Below are 19,800 nucleotides of genomic sequence, written 5' to 3'. Positions count from 1 at the left end.
AAAGATAGAACTTATACAGAACTTTTTGTCCAGTAGAAAAGTTCCATGGGTTTTAAAGGTTTTTCATTCTGCCAATAAAGTGCCTCTATTTTAAAAGGTGTATTGATGTCATCCACTGTACTGTACATTCAACTTTAGTATATTTCTGGAATTCAGCATGTCTGTCAAATCGAATGAATTCAAATAGATTATCCGCACATTTTCTTGTGAGGAGGAAACACAAACCATGTGAACATTTTCAGGAAACTGCTGCTTCAAAGCAAGATTCTGTTTTGACATAAACAGCTTTACACTTAAGTGAACAATCAGCAGGAAGGAAAAGAGACAGCTGCTGAGGGAGGAAGAGAAGATCTGTAGGTTTGCTCCCCGGAACTGCTTTCAGACCAATGTGCCCTTGAAATAGACACCTCATCTCAACCTGCAATTTTGCTTTAGATAGATCTATGACACGTAAACAGAGCATTCAACTCCCCTTTGTATTGGTCACCTGTTCTGTGAGCCACAGAGATATCAAATAAACACATGAATATGAGAAATACAGCTGTAGACTGAATCAAGAATGAATTAATATTATTTATTCTTTATTTTATTTTATTTGAACATTGTTTACAGTACAATAACTGCCAGCAATGTACTCGATACTGAGAATAAAGAAAATAAAGACATAAACTGACTTTTTAAAAAGCATTTTTAAAAATTATTAAGTTTTAATCATCAGACTAAACATGATCTGACTATTTACAATATACAAACTACAGATGTGCTTATAATATAAAGGGTTTACATTTATGTACATTATTTATAAATGCTGCCATGTAAGTAATGAACTCGTTTAAACTGTTACAAACAGATGACACTTTCATTACATCACAAGGGAAACATCACGCTGAATGGACACAAGTACACAGCTGCTAAAAAGACAATTCAAATCTTATCTGCTACTTTGCGATACCTTGCAGATTTGGAGATCATGTAACGATGTGATCTGCAGGTGCAGCCCAGGCATCAGCTCAAAATCAACAAAGCTGTGTGTAAAAGCCTGGGGATGGAAGCACTGCATCATGGGGGATCTTGTCATTCAGGTCAGTTTCTGGTGCACCCCTGCTAATGCTGTAGTTGCAGCAATCAGACTGTGCTTTAATAAATGGAACCATATTTATCCATGATTCATCATTGATACTAAAGATTTTTCAACTGATAGGAAGTTTATAAGATCTTACTGATTAACTTGAACTACCGTCATCATAAAATCATTATTTTATGCAGTGGATACATCAGACAGAGTTATTTCTAAGATATAAAATACTCATAGACATAAAATACTCATAGACATTATGCTCTGTTTAAAAATAATCATAAACACCATCAAATCAAAATTAAAATCTCTCTCAGTGAATCTCACCAAATGTCACCCCAAAATCAAATGACAGTTATATAGATATATAGCCTGTTATATAAAAAAAAATATATATATATATATATATATATATATATATATATATATATATATATATATATATATATATATATATATATATATATATATATATATACATACATACATATATTTATATATATATCATAATTGAATAGATATGCACATCTGGGGCCGATGAGATTTTTTCAAAATATTTTTTTTAATATATGCTGATTTTGTGCTGTTTGTTCGAATTCTTTGATAGTTCTAAAAGACCAGAAACATCTATTAATTGTCACTTTTGTCCACTTTGATGTGTCCTAGCTGAATACAAGTATATAAATAATGAAACATATATTATATATTTATTCTTGTCTGATTTTGGGGTGAAATGCAACTTGGGCAACGTGACTACTTTCAAAGTAAAGTTCAGACTTTGAATCATTTAGAGCCACTGGTATATTCAAGGACGGATACTGGCAATTCTTTAACAACTGGCACATTTAGTTCTCAGGCATGTGAACAGACATCAACACACACTGCTAAAACAATGGGACACTTTTGTGCTTGAGAAACCACATTGGTGTGTGAGGCATTACACCACTACAAATAACATCTCACCATCACCAGAACACACAACTTAATGCTTCTTTACCAAAAAATGATCAATGGGTTATTTCAGTGATGCACTTCAGCAATCATGCAGACATATTTAATCATTAATTTCTCTATATATGTATCTATATCCAAAAGACCACAAAGAGGGAAATGAAGCCATGATAAACAAGGAAGTACAGATTGTAATCTGGAATAAATTACAGTGTCTTTTTACTGTCTGACAGGCCCTCGATGCAGCACCAGGGACATGTAAAACACTGAAAAAATATATCAAGATATGTAATTATGCTAATACAGGTTCACAGATATGATGATTTAGTTATATGTGTGGCTGGTCTATCCATTAAACATGAATTAAACAGACAAAAATGAATAAAAAAGTACCACAATTTATCCATTTAGACATCTTATAGTCCATTACAGTACATTCACATACTGAAGTATTTTTTCTCCATTAGCAAGAAGAGGAGAGAACACACACATACACACACACTAAAACACCACAGTGTTACCACTAAGATCATTATGGGCCAGTAAGTGCTTAATTTATAGTTTTTTTAGGATGACAAGTTTCAATTACAATGTTTAAAATATTCATGTACCATGTTAGACATCCACACATTACTTTTTATCTTCAAACAATTTACAGTTAGTAGTACATGTGATTTAATTCATATATCTGTCTACAAAATATATTAATCTATGATTATGTTGTAACTTGTAGCTGGGTCAAGAGACTGAACGCAAGTTGTGCTTCAACTGAAAGTGCTACAGTTTCAATATTCGCTAAATGACCAAAATCATCTGTCTACTTGGGTTAATAGCCTCTCTTTGAAGCCTATCTAGAAGCAAAACTGATCAGCTTCCACCGGGCAATGTTACCATCCTGTAGCTAAAACATTAATGTGCATCAATGCACCACATTTGTTTCTCGACCCTGTGAATCTATGTTTTTGGTGTTTCAAAATCAGTCTGTCAGCAGAACTCATGGGATCATTATAAACTGACCCTATGATTGACTGTGCTTTCCCATTGCAACCAGTAGTGTTCCTAAAAAAAGAAGATTGTGCCTTCATCTTGGATGATTCTGTCTTTTTAAATCTAAATCTTCTAAATATCGCATTTTAGCTAAATATAATATTGTAAAAGGATGTGAGAGACAACCTTGAGAACACCAGATGAATCAGAATACTCTTATATATATCATGTATATTTATGCTCATATATCTACTAATATATTTATCTGTAAATACTGTAGAAAGGATAAATATTATAAATCCATATAAAATGTGACCAGTTCATCTATACGTACAGTTTGCATAAATTTGAAATTGTGTAATAGACTGCAGCCAAATCAAGGCTGGATTCTGGACAAGGCTTCTCAAGAGCCTTCAGTGTCAGATATCTCACAGCTATTGCACAGAGTATTGCTATATCTAACATGAAATATGATGAAATATGCTTTAATAACCACCAATCCTCCCATAAGGACTGAGCACTTACTGTGATTCTAATCTCTTGTGAATGTGGCCGAAGGGCAGAGGTATGAAGGGATGGATGGGAGGTTGGGCCAGTGGATGAGTCTGTTTGGTTAGAATGCAAAATCCCTTTTGTTTGCAAACCCTGCATACTGCTTTGTTTTTCTTGTTCTGGTTATTTCTCCCTATTTCCTTGTCCCAACCACTCCTTTTTAGGAGCGGATGGACTTTAAATGTTTTTATTGCGGCCTGAGATGGGGCAAGACCCCATTTATAGCATATGCAGGTCGCATGGCTAAATAATACAATAATTGAATGCAACTAAAGCTAAGAATCTGGTACTACTCTTGTGACTGATCACTGAGAGATTATGCATCCTCCCCAACTACTGACCCGAGAGTAATACTAAAGAGCATAAACCATTAGAGGGTGAGGCCTTAATGACCAATGCTTCCATTGCTGGTCCCTGATGTCCAATCAATGATGATGAAGCTCAGGCTCATTATCATAAACAGGACTCCTAATAAGGCGAAGCAAGCAGCCTATAAAAGAAGGAGAGAGGCAAGATTACTAACAATGTTGCCAAAATGATTAACGAAACATGTGATCTAAAAAGTATTACAGGGTGCACATTATCAAGAAATGTCAGGGTCAAAATGAAATTTGCAAACAAAATTAAGACTTTTCAGCACATTACAGGTTTTTTCATACGTTTTCTTGCATTGTGTGATTTAACTTTTAAAATTAAGCACATTTAAACATGTTTTGTATTAAAATTAAGCTCATTTGAGCACATTAAAATGAAATACATAATGGAATATGTATTCTAAAAATATGATTGGGTGCATATTATGAAGAAATGTCTGGGTAAGAAATGAAATAAAATGTGCAAACAAAATGAAGCCAATTTTCTGAACATTAAGGTATTTATTTATTGCATTGTGACATTTGTGACACTTTTATTTTATTTATATATATATATATATATATATATATATATATATATATATATTTGCAAACTTTACAAATGTATTTTTAAAGTTACTGTAATAAAAAAAGAGAGGGAGAAAAAATGCTTATGTCATGTTAAAATGTCTTTAAAAAACACAAAAAATATACTTTTTTAAAAAAGATTTAATTATTTTTTGAACGTTTCATGAGACTCACATATACTAAAATTATACATTCAGGTTTCGCCCCAAGATTCCTGGAGTTTGCTGTAATTTAAGGAGGAATTAGTTTACTAGTTTACAATAGTCTTGGATCGCACCAAAGATTTACCCAAGGGATTTCCGAAGCTCTTAGCATGATTGCTTTTCAGAGGATCTCAATTTAACAGTGTGAAAGTTTTCAAAGCATCTACATTCCTACAAGAGGTAAGAAACCTGATCCCACTGTGGATGAATGGGAAGGAATCAAATACAGCATGTCCAAGTACTCACAATGATTTTCGGCGCTGAGCGCAAGGGTTCCTCTTCCTTGGGAACAATGCGGATGTAAAACACAGCTGGAAATATAAAGATGAGGCACGGCGCGGACGTGGCACCTACGGAACAATAAACACATGTACAGTAAACCTAAACCTTCATACTTCACTAACATCGTGCCTCATGCCTAAGTCTTAACAGTGTCAGAAAATCTTGAGCTAATGCTATTTAAGTTACATAAGCCACTGAGAGATTTCTCATGGCGGTTAGGCACTTGCAGAACAATAGTGTTCATTCTTCTCTGAGGTAGGTAAAACTCACAATTAGTGTTGTCAAGATAAGTGTGAGACCAGGAGAAACTGGACTTTGCTGATAATTATATACACATTCCAAAGGAGATTAATAATGTTGCTGGCAATGGATTTATGCACGGCTGGAACTGTTCATACAGTATTATAGTCTGAGACTTTAATGCATGTGGAGATAAAAGTGACTTGAGGTCCTTGATGTTGTCATGGTGAAACTTAAGGACACTGTATCTCACACTCTTTTCACGCCAATGAAACTTCACAAGAAAGAAGAAGAGAATGTGTGCTATAAAGAGACTAGAATAGCACCAAACCCACCGATGACCCCGAAGATGCCCAGGATGTTCGGGGCAAAGATGACCAGTAAGTTGATGAGGGTGAGGAGGGTGACAGCTATGGCAATGTGACGTGGCCACCAGAAGGTTTTATTTGCGAAGAACAGCTGCTGAATCGCTCTCCTTACCTGAGAAAAGACATTAAAAGGCAAAGCTTTGAAATACTGCCAGTCATCTGATCCTGTCTCCTCTAACAAAGCTGTAACCTGGTAAGATGTAGTTTATTTTGAATTGTAAAGGTCTCAAATGTGTGTGAGAGTGTGTAAAACTCACGGGAAACAGCACGATGGGTACAGTGAGTGTGACGGCGGTCAGCACCGCCACACGAACGCACAGGATGAGTGTGTCATACGGGTCGATTCGACTGTAGGTGTGCAACAGCTCAGCTTCCACCTTATCTACACACAAATATATTCATTTCAATGTAATATCAAGTTCAATTTCATTTTAAATGTAGAAAAAAGAAGGTTTATTCAATTATACTAATTCTTAATAATAAAAATGATTCAATAGTTCTCAAACTTTTTTAAAGTGGTGGACCATTTAAAAAAATACAAATAAAATAAATAAAGAAATAACTTTTTGAAAATTGCGGAGCACCTAACAACTAAAATCTGGGGGAAACCAGAAAATACTCTCACTTTTAATAAACCTTTTAATTTACTGAAATTAAACAGACTAGTTAAGAAGCTGGACCGAATTGAATCAATTTCTAAACTGACACAACAGAAATATTTGATCACAAATAAATGTTAACACAAGTTAATTCATTAAAATATGTTGATAAACCAGCTGAATCATTACATTTATCACTGTACATTTATACCTATTTAACATTGATAATAATAAGAAATGTTCAAAGTTTTTCAAATCAGCATATAAGAATGATCTCTGAAGGATCACGTGACACTGAAGACTGGAGAAATTATGCTAAGAATTCAGCTTGCATCATAGGAATGTAAAAATTTTTTTTAATCTTTTAAAATATATTAAAATAAAAAATGGTTATTGTAAACTGTAATTATATATATATATATATATATATATATATATATATATATATATATATATATATATATATATATATATATATATATATATATAAACAATAATAAAAAAAAAACATTAAGACCAAATTAACTGAGTAACTGATTTTTCATTGACCACAGTTTGAGATTTACGATTTACTGCATCTGATTACTCTTATTCCACACACAGTTATGGTTTTTATCCAGACACAACGGCCACTAGATGGAGTGCTAGTACTACTTCAACATGACCTTGAGTTTATAACACTGACGAAACTGATGAAAATAGATCTGTGACATCAGCAAACACATGCTGACAGCTGAGCAGGTCTCAATCTGCTCTTATGCTTCAAAAGCTGTAAATATTACAATTTTGTATCTAAAACAAGAAAGAAAGAAAAAAACCTCTTTCCTGCCTCTTTACCGCTGCAGTCACTGATCTCAGCTGGCCTCTGACATCTCAACTCGAGTGACCACTCAGCACATTCATCCTGACAGGTCTCACCTCCTCTTTCTCCTCAACAAAACCTCCTCCACTCTCTCCATCTCAGCTGAGTCACACTGCTGTCTCCTCATGATCTGTAGTAGTTGTCCTGGACGACCACATGACCTTCAGCAACTGTGGCAACTACCATTCCCTGCTGCTTCTTGCTCTGTAACGTACTGCATTTCTGTCTTGCCCTAGATTTTGGTTCACTCTGCATTAGCCATCCAAGCAAGTCCAAAATCAGACTCTGAATCTTATCTTTGGCCTACAATGGAGTCAACAGCCTGACCACAATGAAACATGAACATTTGGAAACTTGGAAACAGTTGCATGCATTTTAAGATACTCTTATCTGTTTTAAAATAGTGTTCCCTTCATATTTGCTCATCCAGTACAGAGACTTTCTTATGGATTCTATAGTTTAAGCCTTAGCAAGCTAACTCAAGAAATAAAATAACACCTCCCATTCACACATTTACTGTTGTTTGATAAAATTTCATAAGCGAAATTCAGTGATTTCAAATTTTTTCTGTTAAATGTAAGCGTGACTACACCTTAATATTTCAATATTACAAATGCCACTGCAATCCGACTGTTATTTTTATTGTCACTTACTCCTGTCATCATTTTACTCATGTTCTATTTATTTTGAGAAAATTGTCTGCATGAAGAAAGAATGCACATATAGTAAAGGGAGTGATGGTAATAGTCCTCACCAACGAAGGTCAGATACCCGAACAGAGCAGCCAAGAGGTACATGATGTACATGACTCCAATGGAGATGTTGGAGACGTGTTGCATCTTTGTCTTTGTAGGGCTGAAATCAGTGAACATAAGGATGGGACAAAAAAATAGTGATAATAGTTCATAAAGTTTATAAAGTTTAACACACTCCAGTCTCATCTAACAATCTCTGATATAGTCATAAGGCAGAAATATTTACACTAATTTCCAATTTTGGCATTTTAAAGTCTTTATAAGAGACCGTTTTTTCTATGTACTTAAATATAATATTCCATGTTTTGTGGTGTAATGTTGATAACCAGAAATAAATCATTTCAGCTTGTTTCTTCTTGTATAAAAGCAAAAATTAAGGTTGCGGTGTAGAGAAGTTTTCAGGGTGTGCAAAATTGTAAATACACTACTGTTCAAAAGTTTGGAGTCTATAAGGCTTTTAATGCTGTTGCAAGAAGTCACTTATGTTAACCAAGGCTGGATTTATTTGATCAAAATACAGTGAAAACAATAATATTGTGAAATATTATATTATATTTTAAAAGAACAGTTTATGGTTTTAATATATTTTTACATTTAATTTATTCCTGTGATGCGAAGCTTAATTTTCAGCATCATCACTCCAATATTGAGTGTCACGTGATCCTTCAGAAATCATTCAAATATTCTGATTTGATGAACAAGAAACGTTTTTTATTATTATTAATGTTGAAAACAGTTGCTGCTTAATATATATTTTAAAAGAGTGATACAAGTGCCTAAAAGGCTTTACTGTCAACTTTAATCAATTTAATTTAATTAAAAAACAAAAACTCTTACTGATCCCAAACTTTTGAACAGTTTAACTTCAAATAGAAAAGGTTAGAAGTTTTTTTTTTGTTTGTTTTTTTTGCTAAAACCAAGCTAACATGCATATTGCTTAAGTTCTGTGGCTGTATTTTTATAACAGTATTTTAATGTTTAGAGATCAACCCCAATTTACTTTCATTCTAAGTGCCAGTGTCTTAAGTCACTGGGGTATATTTGTAGCTATAGCCAAACATAGATTGTACGGGTCAAAATTATAGATTTTTTTTTTAATGCCAAAAATCATTAGGATATTAAGTAAAGATCATGTTCCATGAAGATATTTTGTAAAATTCCCACTGTAAATATATAAAATGAATTTTGATTAGTTATATGCATTGCTACGGATTTCATTTAGACAGCTTTAAAGGCAATTGTCTCAATATTTCGATTTTTTTGGCACCCTCGGATTCCAGATTTTCAAATGGTTGTACTGTATCTCAGCCAAACATTATTGTCATACCATACTAACCATACATCAGTGGAAAGCTTATTTATTCAGCTTTCAAATGGTGTAGAAATTTAGAAAAAAAAATTACCCTTATGACTGGTTTTGTGAACATTATTAAAAGAGCATGCCAAAGATACTGTTGGTTGGGGTTAACTTGCATTGAATCTGTAATATTCCTTGAATGCCTGAGTAAATCTGCTACTTCCAGCATGGTTAAACCCCAGCTCTCTGGACAGTGAAGCAGATGGGTAGCCACGCACAGTGTAATAGCATCCATATGCACAGCGTGACTCATGTGTGATTCTAGACCTGTGAAAGAACTTGCCACCTACTTGCGCAGCTCAGTGTAAATTGGCAGCACCTCTGGGTGGCACACGAACGCGAACGCCAAGATGGGAACTGTGTAGGCCGTCTAAAAGCACACAAACCAGACCACATCACGTCACCACGGATACAACAGCGGCAACCATAAACCCCAAACCCCACGCTTTAAAGCCCATTAAACACTGTAGCACATAACAGAGAGCTAATTGTAGCTGTGATTAAGTCAGAGTTGGACAGAGCTCAGGCCTGGACTCATTTAAAATGCCAGTCCTGTGCACACAAAGACGGACTGAGCTGACTACAGACTTACACATTTAAGAAAGCTATATGGGTTTGACATGAGGGTCAGCAAATGATGACAAATTCTTTATTTTTGTATGAACTGTCACTTTAAGGAGATGTTTGTGATTTTTGTACCCTACAATAACAGAGCGGTAGTAAAAAAGGTAGTGAGAAATGGCCATCTTTCGGCTCATATTTTTCCAATTTAGCGAACTTCTTGGCAATAATATATAAAACCACAGTCCATTAAAGGTTCCCGACTACATGTACTTTATAAATGTGAATATATTACATAAGCTGAAAATCCAGATTTTCATACAGTTTGAGAACTGGTATCTAAAGGCTTGTTTGGATTAAGCCCAAATATATGCGAGTCATGCAAAGGCTTATTGGGAACTGCAGTGTTTGTCATTTAATTTTGGCTTAAAGTCTTATATCACACGACTCATATGAATGTCATAGCATGATTTCAGTCACACGGTGATATACCTGTGAGTTGATGTTAAAGAGGCGGGGGGTGCAGGCAGGGTCACCCTCAGGGGTCATCTCCACTCCTCCGGGACCAGCTGCCACACTTGTGTTAAAGCCCAACCCTGTCCTGTTATAGGCAAAGTCTTCAAAAGGACATTTCACCTGGAACTTCTTATAGATCACCTGGAGAGAGATGAGAGATTGAATAATTAGTCCTGTGTAGGTTGTGCTGATCTTGCAATGAGTTTTTATGGGTTCATGTCATCATTTAATCATTTTTCTCTTTAGGTTCCACTTATAGTTAATCACATTGGGAAATTAATGAAAATTTCTTGATTTCTGTCCCTCATTATAATCAAACAGGACATGATTTTTAAATCATATAAAGCCTTTTATGTTATCAAAACTTATTGTACATAATCTACTACATGCCTTCTGATGTGTGACTGCCAATTGTTTACTATTTTTAGCAAGTTAAAAGTCTTTTAGTATAATTCTAAAAACATCCCATTTCAGCTTTTTTCCCTGTAAAACCTATTTTTATAAAGTAAACATAAGAATATATTTTATATTGTTAGTAATATATCAAGATAAACACTTGGATTGAAGCAATCTTTTTTTTTTTATCATGTTAAAATGAAAGTATCAAATATGATCAGGCTTTTGGGGAACATTTATCTGTTAATTTCTCAATAATTATTGTATTACATTGCATTATATGTTGTGCACCACAATAAATAAATATAGTGCTTTGATCATAATACTAAGCATTTAAATATCATCTTACTAAAACATATTATTGCGAGATATAGTGTGACAACTGATATTCATATGCATTTTATGTTAGTAGTTTGAGCTCCATATTCTCCAGTATCATACTTTATGAGCCATAAAAGCCTGATGTATTAAATATGATCTCGCACAAAAAACACATATTGACACTATTGACATTGTCTAAAGCTTTAATAACTGTTCTATTTTTAAAAAACTAGATTATTCTAAATATTATTTTACACTTTACAGGCTTAAGACTTAAAACATGCATTGCTATAAATGTAGGTAGTATTTGTTTTTTTTAGTATTCTGATGTCAGAAACCCAAGGAGGAGTCATTCTTACTGCTTGCTTAGTTTCAAAAGATGGTCTTTTTGAGATGGTTTAGCATGATTTCTCATGATATGACCCCTTTAATCCTAAAAGGTACACATCACTGCTTTATAATGTCCTTCATCAGTCACATGACCAGCCGGATGAGAGAGAGAGAGAGAGAGAGAGAGAGAGAGAGAGAGAGAGAGAGAGAGAGAGTGTATGTTGAAGTGGCTCCATTGTGTCTTTTCATTTGGTGCTCGCTCACATCACAGCAGGGATGATGAATCAAGAGAAGAAGAGAGAGGCAATGTTATCATATTCAGACTTTGGTGTGAAGACTAGACGGTTTTATAAATCCAGCGCAAACATGTGGCACAGCCAATGCCACAATCACACACCAGCATGAGGAGAGAGAGTGAGAGCCGTGTGCAAAGATTAAAGCTCCCCTTCAAAACTAGGTCAGTGAGGTGCACCAAACACAACCCCACTCTAAAAATACAAGGCACACTCACACAACATAACACACTGATCCTGCTGGTGGAAAACATGAGCACATCCTAAAATCCCCCAGCTTACTATGAGATTTATAAACTGTTAATTGGAACTGTTTCAAGATTAAATAATAATTTTCATGCTCTCAGCATTTTATTTAGAGATAAAATTCAAAATAGCAGAGTACTGCTTTGTGATTAGAATACTAAGCAGCACATGGCAACTGAATGAAGCATTTTTAAAGGGATAGGCAACCCCAAATAAATTAACTTTTTTAACAGTTAAATAAACAAGAAGTAATTTAAATTTTAGACACAATATTGAAAGAAACGTTGTCTTCATTCTTTGGTCCACCATTGACAATATTTATAATTAGAGCATAAAACATACCGCAATAAGGAAGAAGACCATACAAGTGAGAGAGAAACCGCTGGTGTAGCCCAGGTACCCTGAAACACACCGTGAGATGAGTAAGTGACAATTACCCACAACACCTCTGTGAGAAGTCTGATCATTGCAACACTCTTACAATTCAATAAAATATATATGCTAATAATTTACATCATGTGGCTGTGCAGACATCAAGTTACAAGCAGAATAAGAGATGTGTGCATAAGAATCAGTTTGAGATGACTTACCGAGCTGCTTCATTAAAGCCAGCGGCAAGATGACACAGCACGATACAATGACAACCAGGTAATTGCCGTTTAAATACCACTCCCTGCCAAACATCACAAAAACAGAATTAGAAATGGTTCAGTCCACACTTAGTCCGCAATCCACAATCCTCTTATCCACAACTGATAACTCTGTGTAAATGAAAATTTCCCTAAAATAGTATGGAAGATGATGAGGATTGTAATTTTTGTTACAACAATAGATGTATTTAGTTATTTAAAATAAATCAATTTCTTTGTTTGTTTATCCTTTTTCACTTTTGGTATGCGAGTCAAAGTGACTTTCCTTTTCATTTAGTTTATGTCAGATAAAAATGATGGTCAGATATTATTCTTACCAGTGCTATTGTAATCTAAAACTATTAAAAACCATTTTTGTTAATTGAAATAAAAAGGAAGAAAAAAAACATAATGAATACATAACATACAAAAAAAAATTTTTTGATTCTTACATTCATAAATTCAAACTGTGCGTTGTTTTACCATTTTTATTTGTTTTTTTTTTGGTTGTTTTACTAGCTTATTTTAATGGAAGACTTGTTTATTGTGATAATTAATACTGATGCATTTATTAATTTAACTTTGTGTGTTTTTTTTATCATATTGCTGTTCCTGCTGTTTTTTTTTTGTTGTTGTCAAAATCGGACTTAAAGTTTTTTTTGGAGCAGCAGGAGTGATCAGTGCCCTTTAAATGTTTTGTGATATGTGACTAAGCAGCTATTTAGACCCAAACCCTTGTGCTCAATCACAGGCCAATTTAGAGGAAATCCTCTCCCTCTCTAAATCGTCCTAAAGCTGCTAATCTTGTTATTCTGCACCCATTAAGACTAGAAACATGGCATCTCTTGAAGAAGCTCTGAACAACAAAGATATAGAGAGAGAGAGAATTATTAGGGACGGCCTGTACCCTGCCTGGAAATTCAGCTTGATATGAGACAACAGAGTGACTCCATCAAGCCAAAGATGTTCAGTTGAGGGAGGATTTTATGAGGTGGAGATGTGATCTCAGTGAGGTGAACAGTACCAGGTACAAGATCAGCAGCACTGGTGCTCGTCCATGGTACTGGTTAGCTCAGCATCCATATGTGTGCGATGTTCATTATCTTTCACATGGGCAGGAGTGTGAGTCAGCCATTGAAAGGCATGCCAACACTTGCCTGAGTTACTTCTTCTCAACAGTTCTGCACCCATCCACCCCTCCATGTCTAGTCTGGATGAGGACATGTCTGAGTGCAGAATGAATGGCCACATTTACACGCTTTTAACCAGCTTTCTTACCAAAGTGACTTAAAATACATTCGACAAATAGCAAGACAGGAAAGAAGGAAAGCAGCCACTTTCACACATGGAACAGCTTTCTGTCTTTTATCTGCATTGCCATCATTCGCATATCAGGACCAAATTGCTGTTAAAGATTGCTAACAAAAATATCCAGACTGTAAAAAAAATTCTAGTTCTAAATATATCTAGTTTGTTCTAGGAGTCATTTGAACTTTTTTAAAACTGTTTAGTTGAATCTCATGATTTACAGAAAAATAAAGTTGCAATATGTAGTCTGATTGATCATGTAATTTTTTTTTTACATTCTTTATATTTCTTTTTACAGTTTATCCTAGCTGTCAAAAGGTTTTTATTTTATTTTATAGAATGCACATAAACATTTTACATAATACATCTATTTAAAATAAATGCTATTATTTTGAATTTTCTATTCATCAAAGAATCCTGAAAAAACAAATGTATTGTGGTTTCCACAAATAATTTTAAGCAGCACAACTGTTTTCAACATTGATAATAACAATAAAAAATTATAATAATTTGAGCTGCAAATTAGCATATTAGAATGATATCTAAAGGATTTTGTGACACTCAAGACTGGAGAAATGATGCTGAATATTCAGCTTTGCATCACAGGAATAAACATTTTAAAATATAGTGAAATAGAAAACAGTTATTGTAAATTGCAATACAATTTCAGAATATTACAGCTTTTAGTGTATTTTCGATCAAATAAATAAGTGACTTTCAAAAACATTTAAAAAATCTTACCAACCCCAAACTTTTGAATTGTTGAGCATATAATCAAATATTTTGACATATTTTGTCTTGCTGGCAAAATTTACAGAATGGACTGTTTATTCTTCTTCCTTGTTTTCATTTGTGTCACGGTCTACAATGACAGGTCTTTTTTTTTAACTTTCCTACTGGTGTTCATTTCCACAGACTGTCACACATGTAGATTCATGGGCACTGCCTGCTAAAACTGAAATGAATAGTCACTGTTACTGCTTCGTGATCCTCGCTCGCTCGCCTGGAGAGGTGAGGAATTCAAATGAGGCAGCCAAAGGTCGTTTCCGTGGAGTTTTTGAGGCGTCCTCCAGAGTGTGTGCACAGGCCTTCGGTCAGGCCGAGCTCCAATCACAGCATCTGCAGTCAGCTTGCGTCATGGACCGTCACACACACATACACACACATATCCTTTGCTGGCCATCCGAGTGTTATAGTCAGGGGAGATCTGACCTTCACATGCATACAAACCTGTTCTCATCAAATCTAGTCCATCTATCATAGTATTCCTCTAACACGCACACACTTCCACACAATACTGCCGGAGGATTTTAGTGTGTGACTCAGAAATCCTCAGGGACCTATTGATCTGAGAGAAACTGCACAGCTCACACATACACAAATTGGCAGTAATCATTACCAGGGGCCAAACTGATGTGGTGGCTAGCATTAACACCCTCGTGCCCACGATGAAAGGCTGGCATTTGACAAAAAGAAAAAGGAAAGCATTGAAAGAGATGCTTTTACAGACTCAACTAATCAGACAACCTTTTAGTGCCCACACACTGCTTTCTGTCTCTTACCATTTTTCTCCCCAAAGGACATTTTTAATGCTTTTAATTGTGTTTCATTTAAATAAAAGTTCATAAAATTCTAACTCGGACGACGTTTAATCGCATAAACACAGTCTGAGACTTTTGATGAGACATCACTGGGTCTTTTTCTCAAGAGAAACATTTGATGCAGGAAACTTGCAACTCTGTTTTTCATTTTATGCCACTGTTATCTCGCAGAAACATTTAGAGAAGTGACACAGATCTCATGTTTTATTTGTCTTTCTAGTAAGTCTTTGTGCACAGCTGCTGATACCCTAACACGCTCGAAACGGGTCACATGGTAATAAAGAAATTCAAGATGATGTATCTGTGTTGCTTTTTGAGAACTAAACCACGACTTTAAACGTGCACAGACATGTGTACTCACCCTGATGGATTGTCCACCTTGAGAAAAGCCTGGATAACCAGTGGAAACTCATACTTTACTATGTACAAGTAGCTGGACATGGCTATGAAAGGAGAAAGAGAGAGAGGAGACTGTGAGATTTATACACACGCACTCACATATACAGTAAACAACCAAATCCAGGACACATTCGTCCACTCCAGGGGATTGTGGTTATTATCCTGGAAGCAAATGTCACAGTAAAGAAGAGAATGAGTTCTATTTTTAGTTTTAATAAACATGCACCAAACGCCAACCAGCTCAGGGTCTTTTTCCATCACTGTAGATTAAGACACAGTTCAGCTTTAAAAAATAAAATAAAATCATGTTGTACAACAGACTCATTTAATTAATTTAGATTTATTCATAGTAATTAACTAATTATCAGACATCTTGGAATAACCTATAAAAACATTCAATATTTTTTAAAAGAAAATTATTTATATTTCCAATAATAATCAGCAGATAGTCTGTAATAGAAGTGAAATCCTGGGAGGACAGGTTACCTTGATAATGAAGAAACTAAAAAATAACTGTAAAGACCTAGAGTGTAAATGAGAAACAAATAGCATTGCTATCTATCTAAGCCCAGTCACTCTCTCTGCAGACGTGTGCTGTGCCCTTGACAGGCCACAAAACAATACATTGTGTCTCCTGAGACGTAACGTTTGACAATCTCACCTCCAATGTTCTGTAGGGTGATCGCAATGCCGGCAGCCATCTTTCCTGGTGTGCCAAAGGCTCGGAAGCCCAGTTGTTCATAAGCTCTAATGCCTGACAACAAAAGGACAAAGATGTGAATAATAATAAATAAATCAGGTTCTGTTTTATAACATTTATTTGACAGTCATTCAAATTGATCATTGAATTGTAAATCAGTAAGTAATATCATGTTATATGTAAGGTTTGTTTGTATTTCAAGGTAAGCATGGGGTAAACATTGATTTGGGGAAACAATGTAACCATGGGCTTATACTGTCAATGACAGCCACAACTGATCAAGCACAGCAGACGCTTGGCTATTTTTAGCTTAACGCACACCAGAAATATTTTGGCCAATTAAAATCTCTCACAGAAGAGTGAGGCAGATGGTCAAAAGAGAGAGCAATCCCACATCAGTTAAGCACCTCCATCTAACTCAGCTCTTCAATGTAGGCTAAGTCTACATTAATCCGGAAGCATCTGAAAACTGTGCTTTCGTTTTAAATTGCTCCCCGTCCGAAAGTGTCTCATCTGCACTGAAACATCAGAAAAAGTTAAATTCGCTTTCTGTGCATGTGTAAAGCCGTTAAGCTGAAGATGATACACACAGAACAGATATGAGACGTTTTCATGCAGTTTTTCTGACAGGATTATTTTATTTATGAAAATAACTCATCATTCACTGACGCGTCCAGGTCGCACACACTCACGATTGTATGTCTGATCTATAACGCAACTGCTCTCGTATTTTGCCGCAAATAGCGATCATGAGTAAATTTGCTTTCATCTTTGAAGGACTGTGATATGAAGAGTGTACAAAGTAACACCTCTGTAGCAATAGTGTGAAAGTGCATAGCACATAACATGCACATTACCAGTATAAACACGGATATGTATTGGTATAATAATTGTCACATGACAAAACTTGTGTTTTTCAAAAGCCTCTATTTTCAGAGTCCACACTGCGTCGTGAATACAGCGGTAACTAATACTTGTATATCCACTTTGTAGAGCATTTTCAAAAATCTAAGTTATCCTTGATGAAAACGCCATCTCAGTGTGGATGGAAGGCCAAAACGGAGAGAAAAAGATGCATTTTCAAACGAAAACGTATCAGAGTGGACATGACCTTAGCTCAGGCCAAAGCTTCAGGAACAGTTTTTAACTATACTGAGGAGAGCCTTAAACTGGTACCGGGTCAGTGTAATGAAATACTCACCCACAATGCCTGAAGATTTTAGCAGCAGGTGAATGGAGTATGCAGACAGACCAGCGATAACAGTGAGGAGGATTCTGAAAGACAGAGAAGACAAATTAACTGCAACTGGAACCAAATGTCACTGTCAAGTCTGAGTATGGCTATGTGTTATATTTATAGAGTTCTTTAAAACAGCCTTCGGTTCAAAAGCACAGTATGGAAAGCTTAAAACACACATGGAATAAGCCCACTCAAGACACAAAGTAATATTCTAGTGTAAAAACAATTACAAAAAAAAGAATTTCTATCAATCATACAATATAACTGCACTGTCATATACATCATACTTGCTGAATGAAACCCAACACTTTCCCAAGATACTGTATGATGCGTTTTGTCACATTTTTGCTTTAAGAACCATTTGTAACGTAAAAATATATCATATAATTAATGTATTAATATAATTTGTAAAAGCTTAATTCTTATTTTTATGGGAGGAAAAACTGTATGTTAGGTTATAATTGGGTAATTGTAGGCCATTTTTTACAAATCAGAAGAAAATTTTCATGCAAAATGCAGGATTGTAGTGTGTGTGTGTGTATGTGTGTGTATATATATATATATATATATATATGGCCTAATTATAAGAGCTCAAAAGTCTCAGTAAGGTGGAAAAATACTAGACATCGTAATCACAGGCACATCACAAATAGCACATAAATGCAACGGCACCCTCCAGCTGCCAACATCTGGATAAACATCTCAAGCTGGGAACCCAAAATATGATCTACTGACTCTTTTTCATCCATCCAAATGCCCTGTTTAGTCCCCTTTCCTAGTTCCAGAATGTCTTGGCATCTATACTGACCAGGCCTAACCGCCCTCTGCCAAGCACTCAGTTTCAACTCCACACTTCTTACGTCTTCCATTTTCCTTCTTTTTTTCCAAACGACATGGCCAGACTGCAGGAGAAGAAGTCAATGAGTGCAGTTCTGCAAGAAACAGCAGTGCCCTGACTCACATGAGCTCTGAAACGGATATTCAGCATTAAAAAAACAGCCTTGACTAACATTCCACTCATATTTAAACAAGTGGAGCACAACTAGTACAGCTAATCGCTTACATTTAATAACAAATTACACTGGAGGAGGCAACATTGTGAAGGTTAAAAAGCTTTGAAAAATCGAAGACAGAACATGCGATTTGTTCACCAGCTGCAGTGTGTCAATGGAGGCAGCTGGCTTGAATGAATGTGATCAGTTCAGTATCAATTCATCCTCTTTAGCAGCTGATTGTGATGAGATATTTAATATCATCTAAGCTCAAAAAGTCACAGGAAAAAGTTCTTAATTTAGCATTTATATCTGCTCCAAAAGCTTCCTAACTGAAATGAAATCTCGCTCTCACTATTGACTGATTTGGAACACTCAACTTACTTGCATCTTAGAGGGCTTTTACACTGGGTTCGTTTGCTGCGGTCCGAGCCCGAGCGCGAATGTTCCCGGCACCGCCCGCAGTGTTGGTCTGCTTTCACACTCAATAGTTGTATCAAACCCAGGTGCATTTGCAGTCACCTTACGTCATTGCAAACGCACACGGAAAACGCATGGAGAACACAACGCAAATGAGCATAGTTGTAATTTTTTTGTTATTTTGGTGCTATTATGCACAGCATAATTTTAATTATTTAATTTTAATAAATTTAATTGGGACTTTTAGGAATGTGTGGAATCAACCTCGGCTCTCTAGTGTGTTGAGGAAACAATGATATCGACAACAGTGTTGGCAGACGTACGATAATTATCGTATTTGTACGATAATTTTTACCTCTGTACGATGTACGATCAATAATGAAAAAAATCCCGTAATGTACGATAATTTCAGAATTTTATGAAAATTTAAATGAGGGTAGTTGCAGTCATATGGCTTCTTTACTCATACAAGAAATCGGCTCATTACAGACACTCTAAATGCGTTTGTGTGTACCTGAGGGTGTGTTAAGAATGCAGGAGGGTGCCCTGCTTTAAAGACAACGAGCACTAGTTGCGGTCCATGACAGAAAGAACCCCTTCAACATCGGGCAACACGCAGGATTCCGATGACAGCGGCTCAGATGTGGAGTTAACTGCACCACGCATAAACAGCTAA

General features: G+C 35.5%; 1 protein-coding gene across 2 annotated transcripts in view; it reads right to left on the bottom strand.

Annotated features, from left to right (window-relative positions):
- Window positions 1-1,900: 1,900 nt before the first annotated feature.
- Window positions 1,901-19,800, bottom strand: part of LOC132126381 (sodium-coupled neutral amino acid transporter 3-like) — a 40,983-nt gene continuing 23,083 nt past the window's right edge. For both annotated transcript variants that reach the window (XM_059537597.1, XM_059537598.1), the window contains 12 exons: window positions 17,674-17,747; window positions 16,434-16,526; window positions 15,735-15,816; window positions 12,426-12,508; window positions 12,178-12,236; window positions 10,226-10,390; window positions 9,463-9,542; window positions 7,815-7,915; window positions 5,857-5,981; window positions 5,567-5,711; window positions 4,956-5,059; window positions 1,901-4,055 (listed from right to left, as the gene is read on the bottom strand). In XM_059537597.1, coding sequence (XP_059393580.1) covers window positions 3,951-4,055; window positions 4,956-5,059; window positions 5,567-5,711; window positions 5,857-5,981; window positions 7,815-7,915; window positions 9,463-9,542; window positions 10,226-10,390; window positions 12,178-12,236; window positions 12,426-12,508; window positions 15,735-15,816; window positions 16,434-16,526; window positions 17,674-17,747 — 1,216 coding nt within the window. In that variant the 3' untranslated portion in view covers window positions 1,901-3,950. The remainder of the gene's footprint in view (window positions 4,056-4,955; window positions 5,060-5,566; window positions 5,712-5,856; window positions 5,982-7,814; window positions 7,916-9,462; window positions 9,543-10,225; window positions 10,391-12,177; window positions 12,237-12,425; window positions 12,509-15,734; window positions 15,817-16,433; window positions 16,527-17,673; window positions 17,748-19,800) is intronic.

The sequence above is a fragment of the Carassius carassius genome, chromosome 44, assembly GCF_963082965.1.
Source record: "Carassius carassius chromosome 44, fCarCar2.1, whole genome shotgun sequence".
Classification (NCBI taxonomy): Eukaryota; Metazoa; Chordata; class Actinopteri; order Cypriniformes; family Cyprinidae; genus Carassius; species Carassius carassius.
Note: the sequence above shows the minus strand (reverse complement) of the source record. Positions and strands in the feature narration are given on the sequence as shown.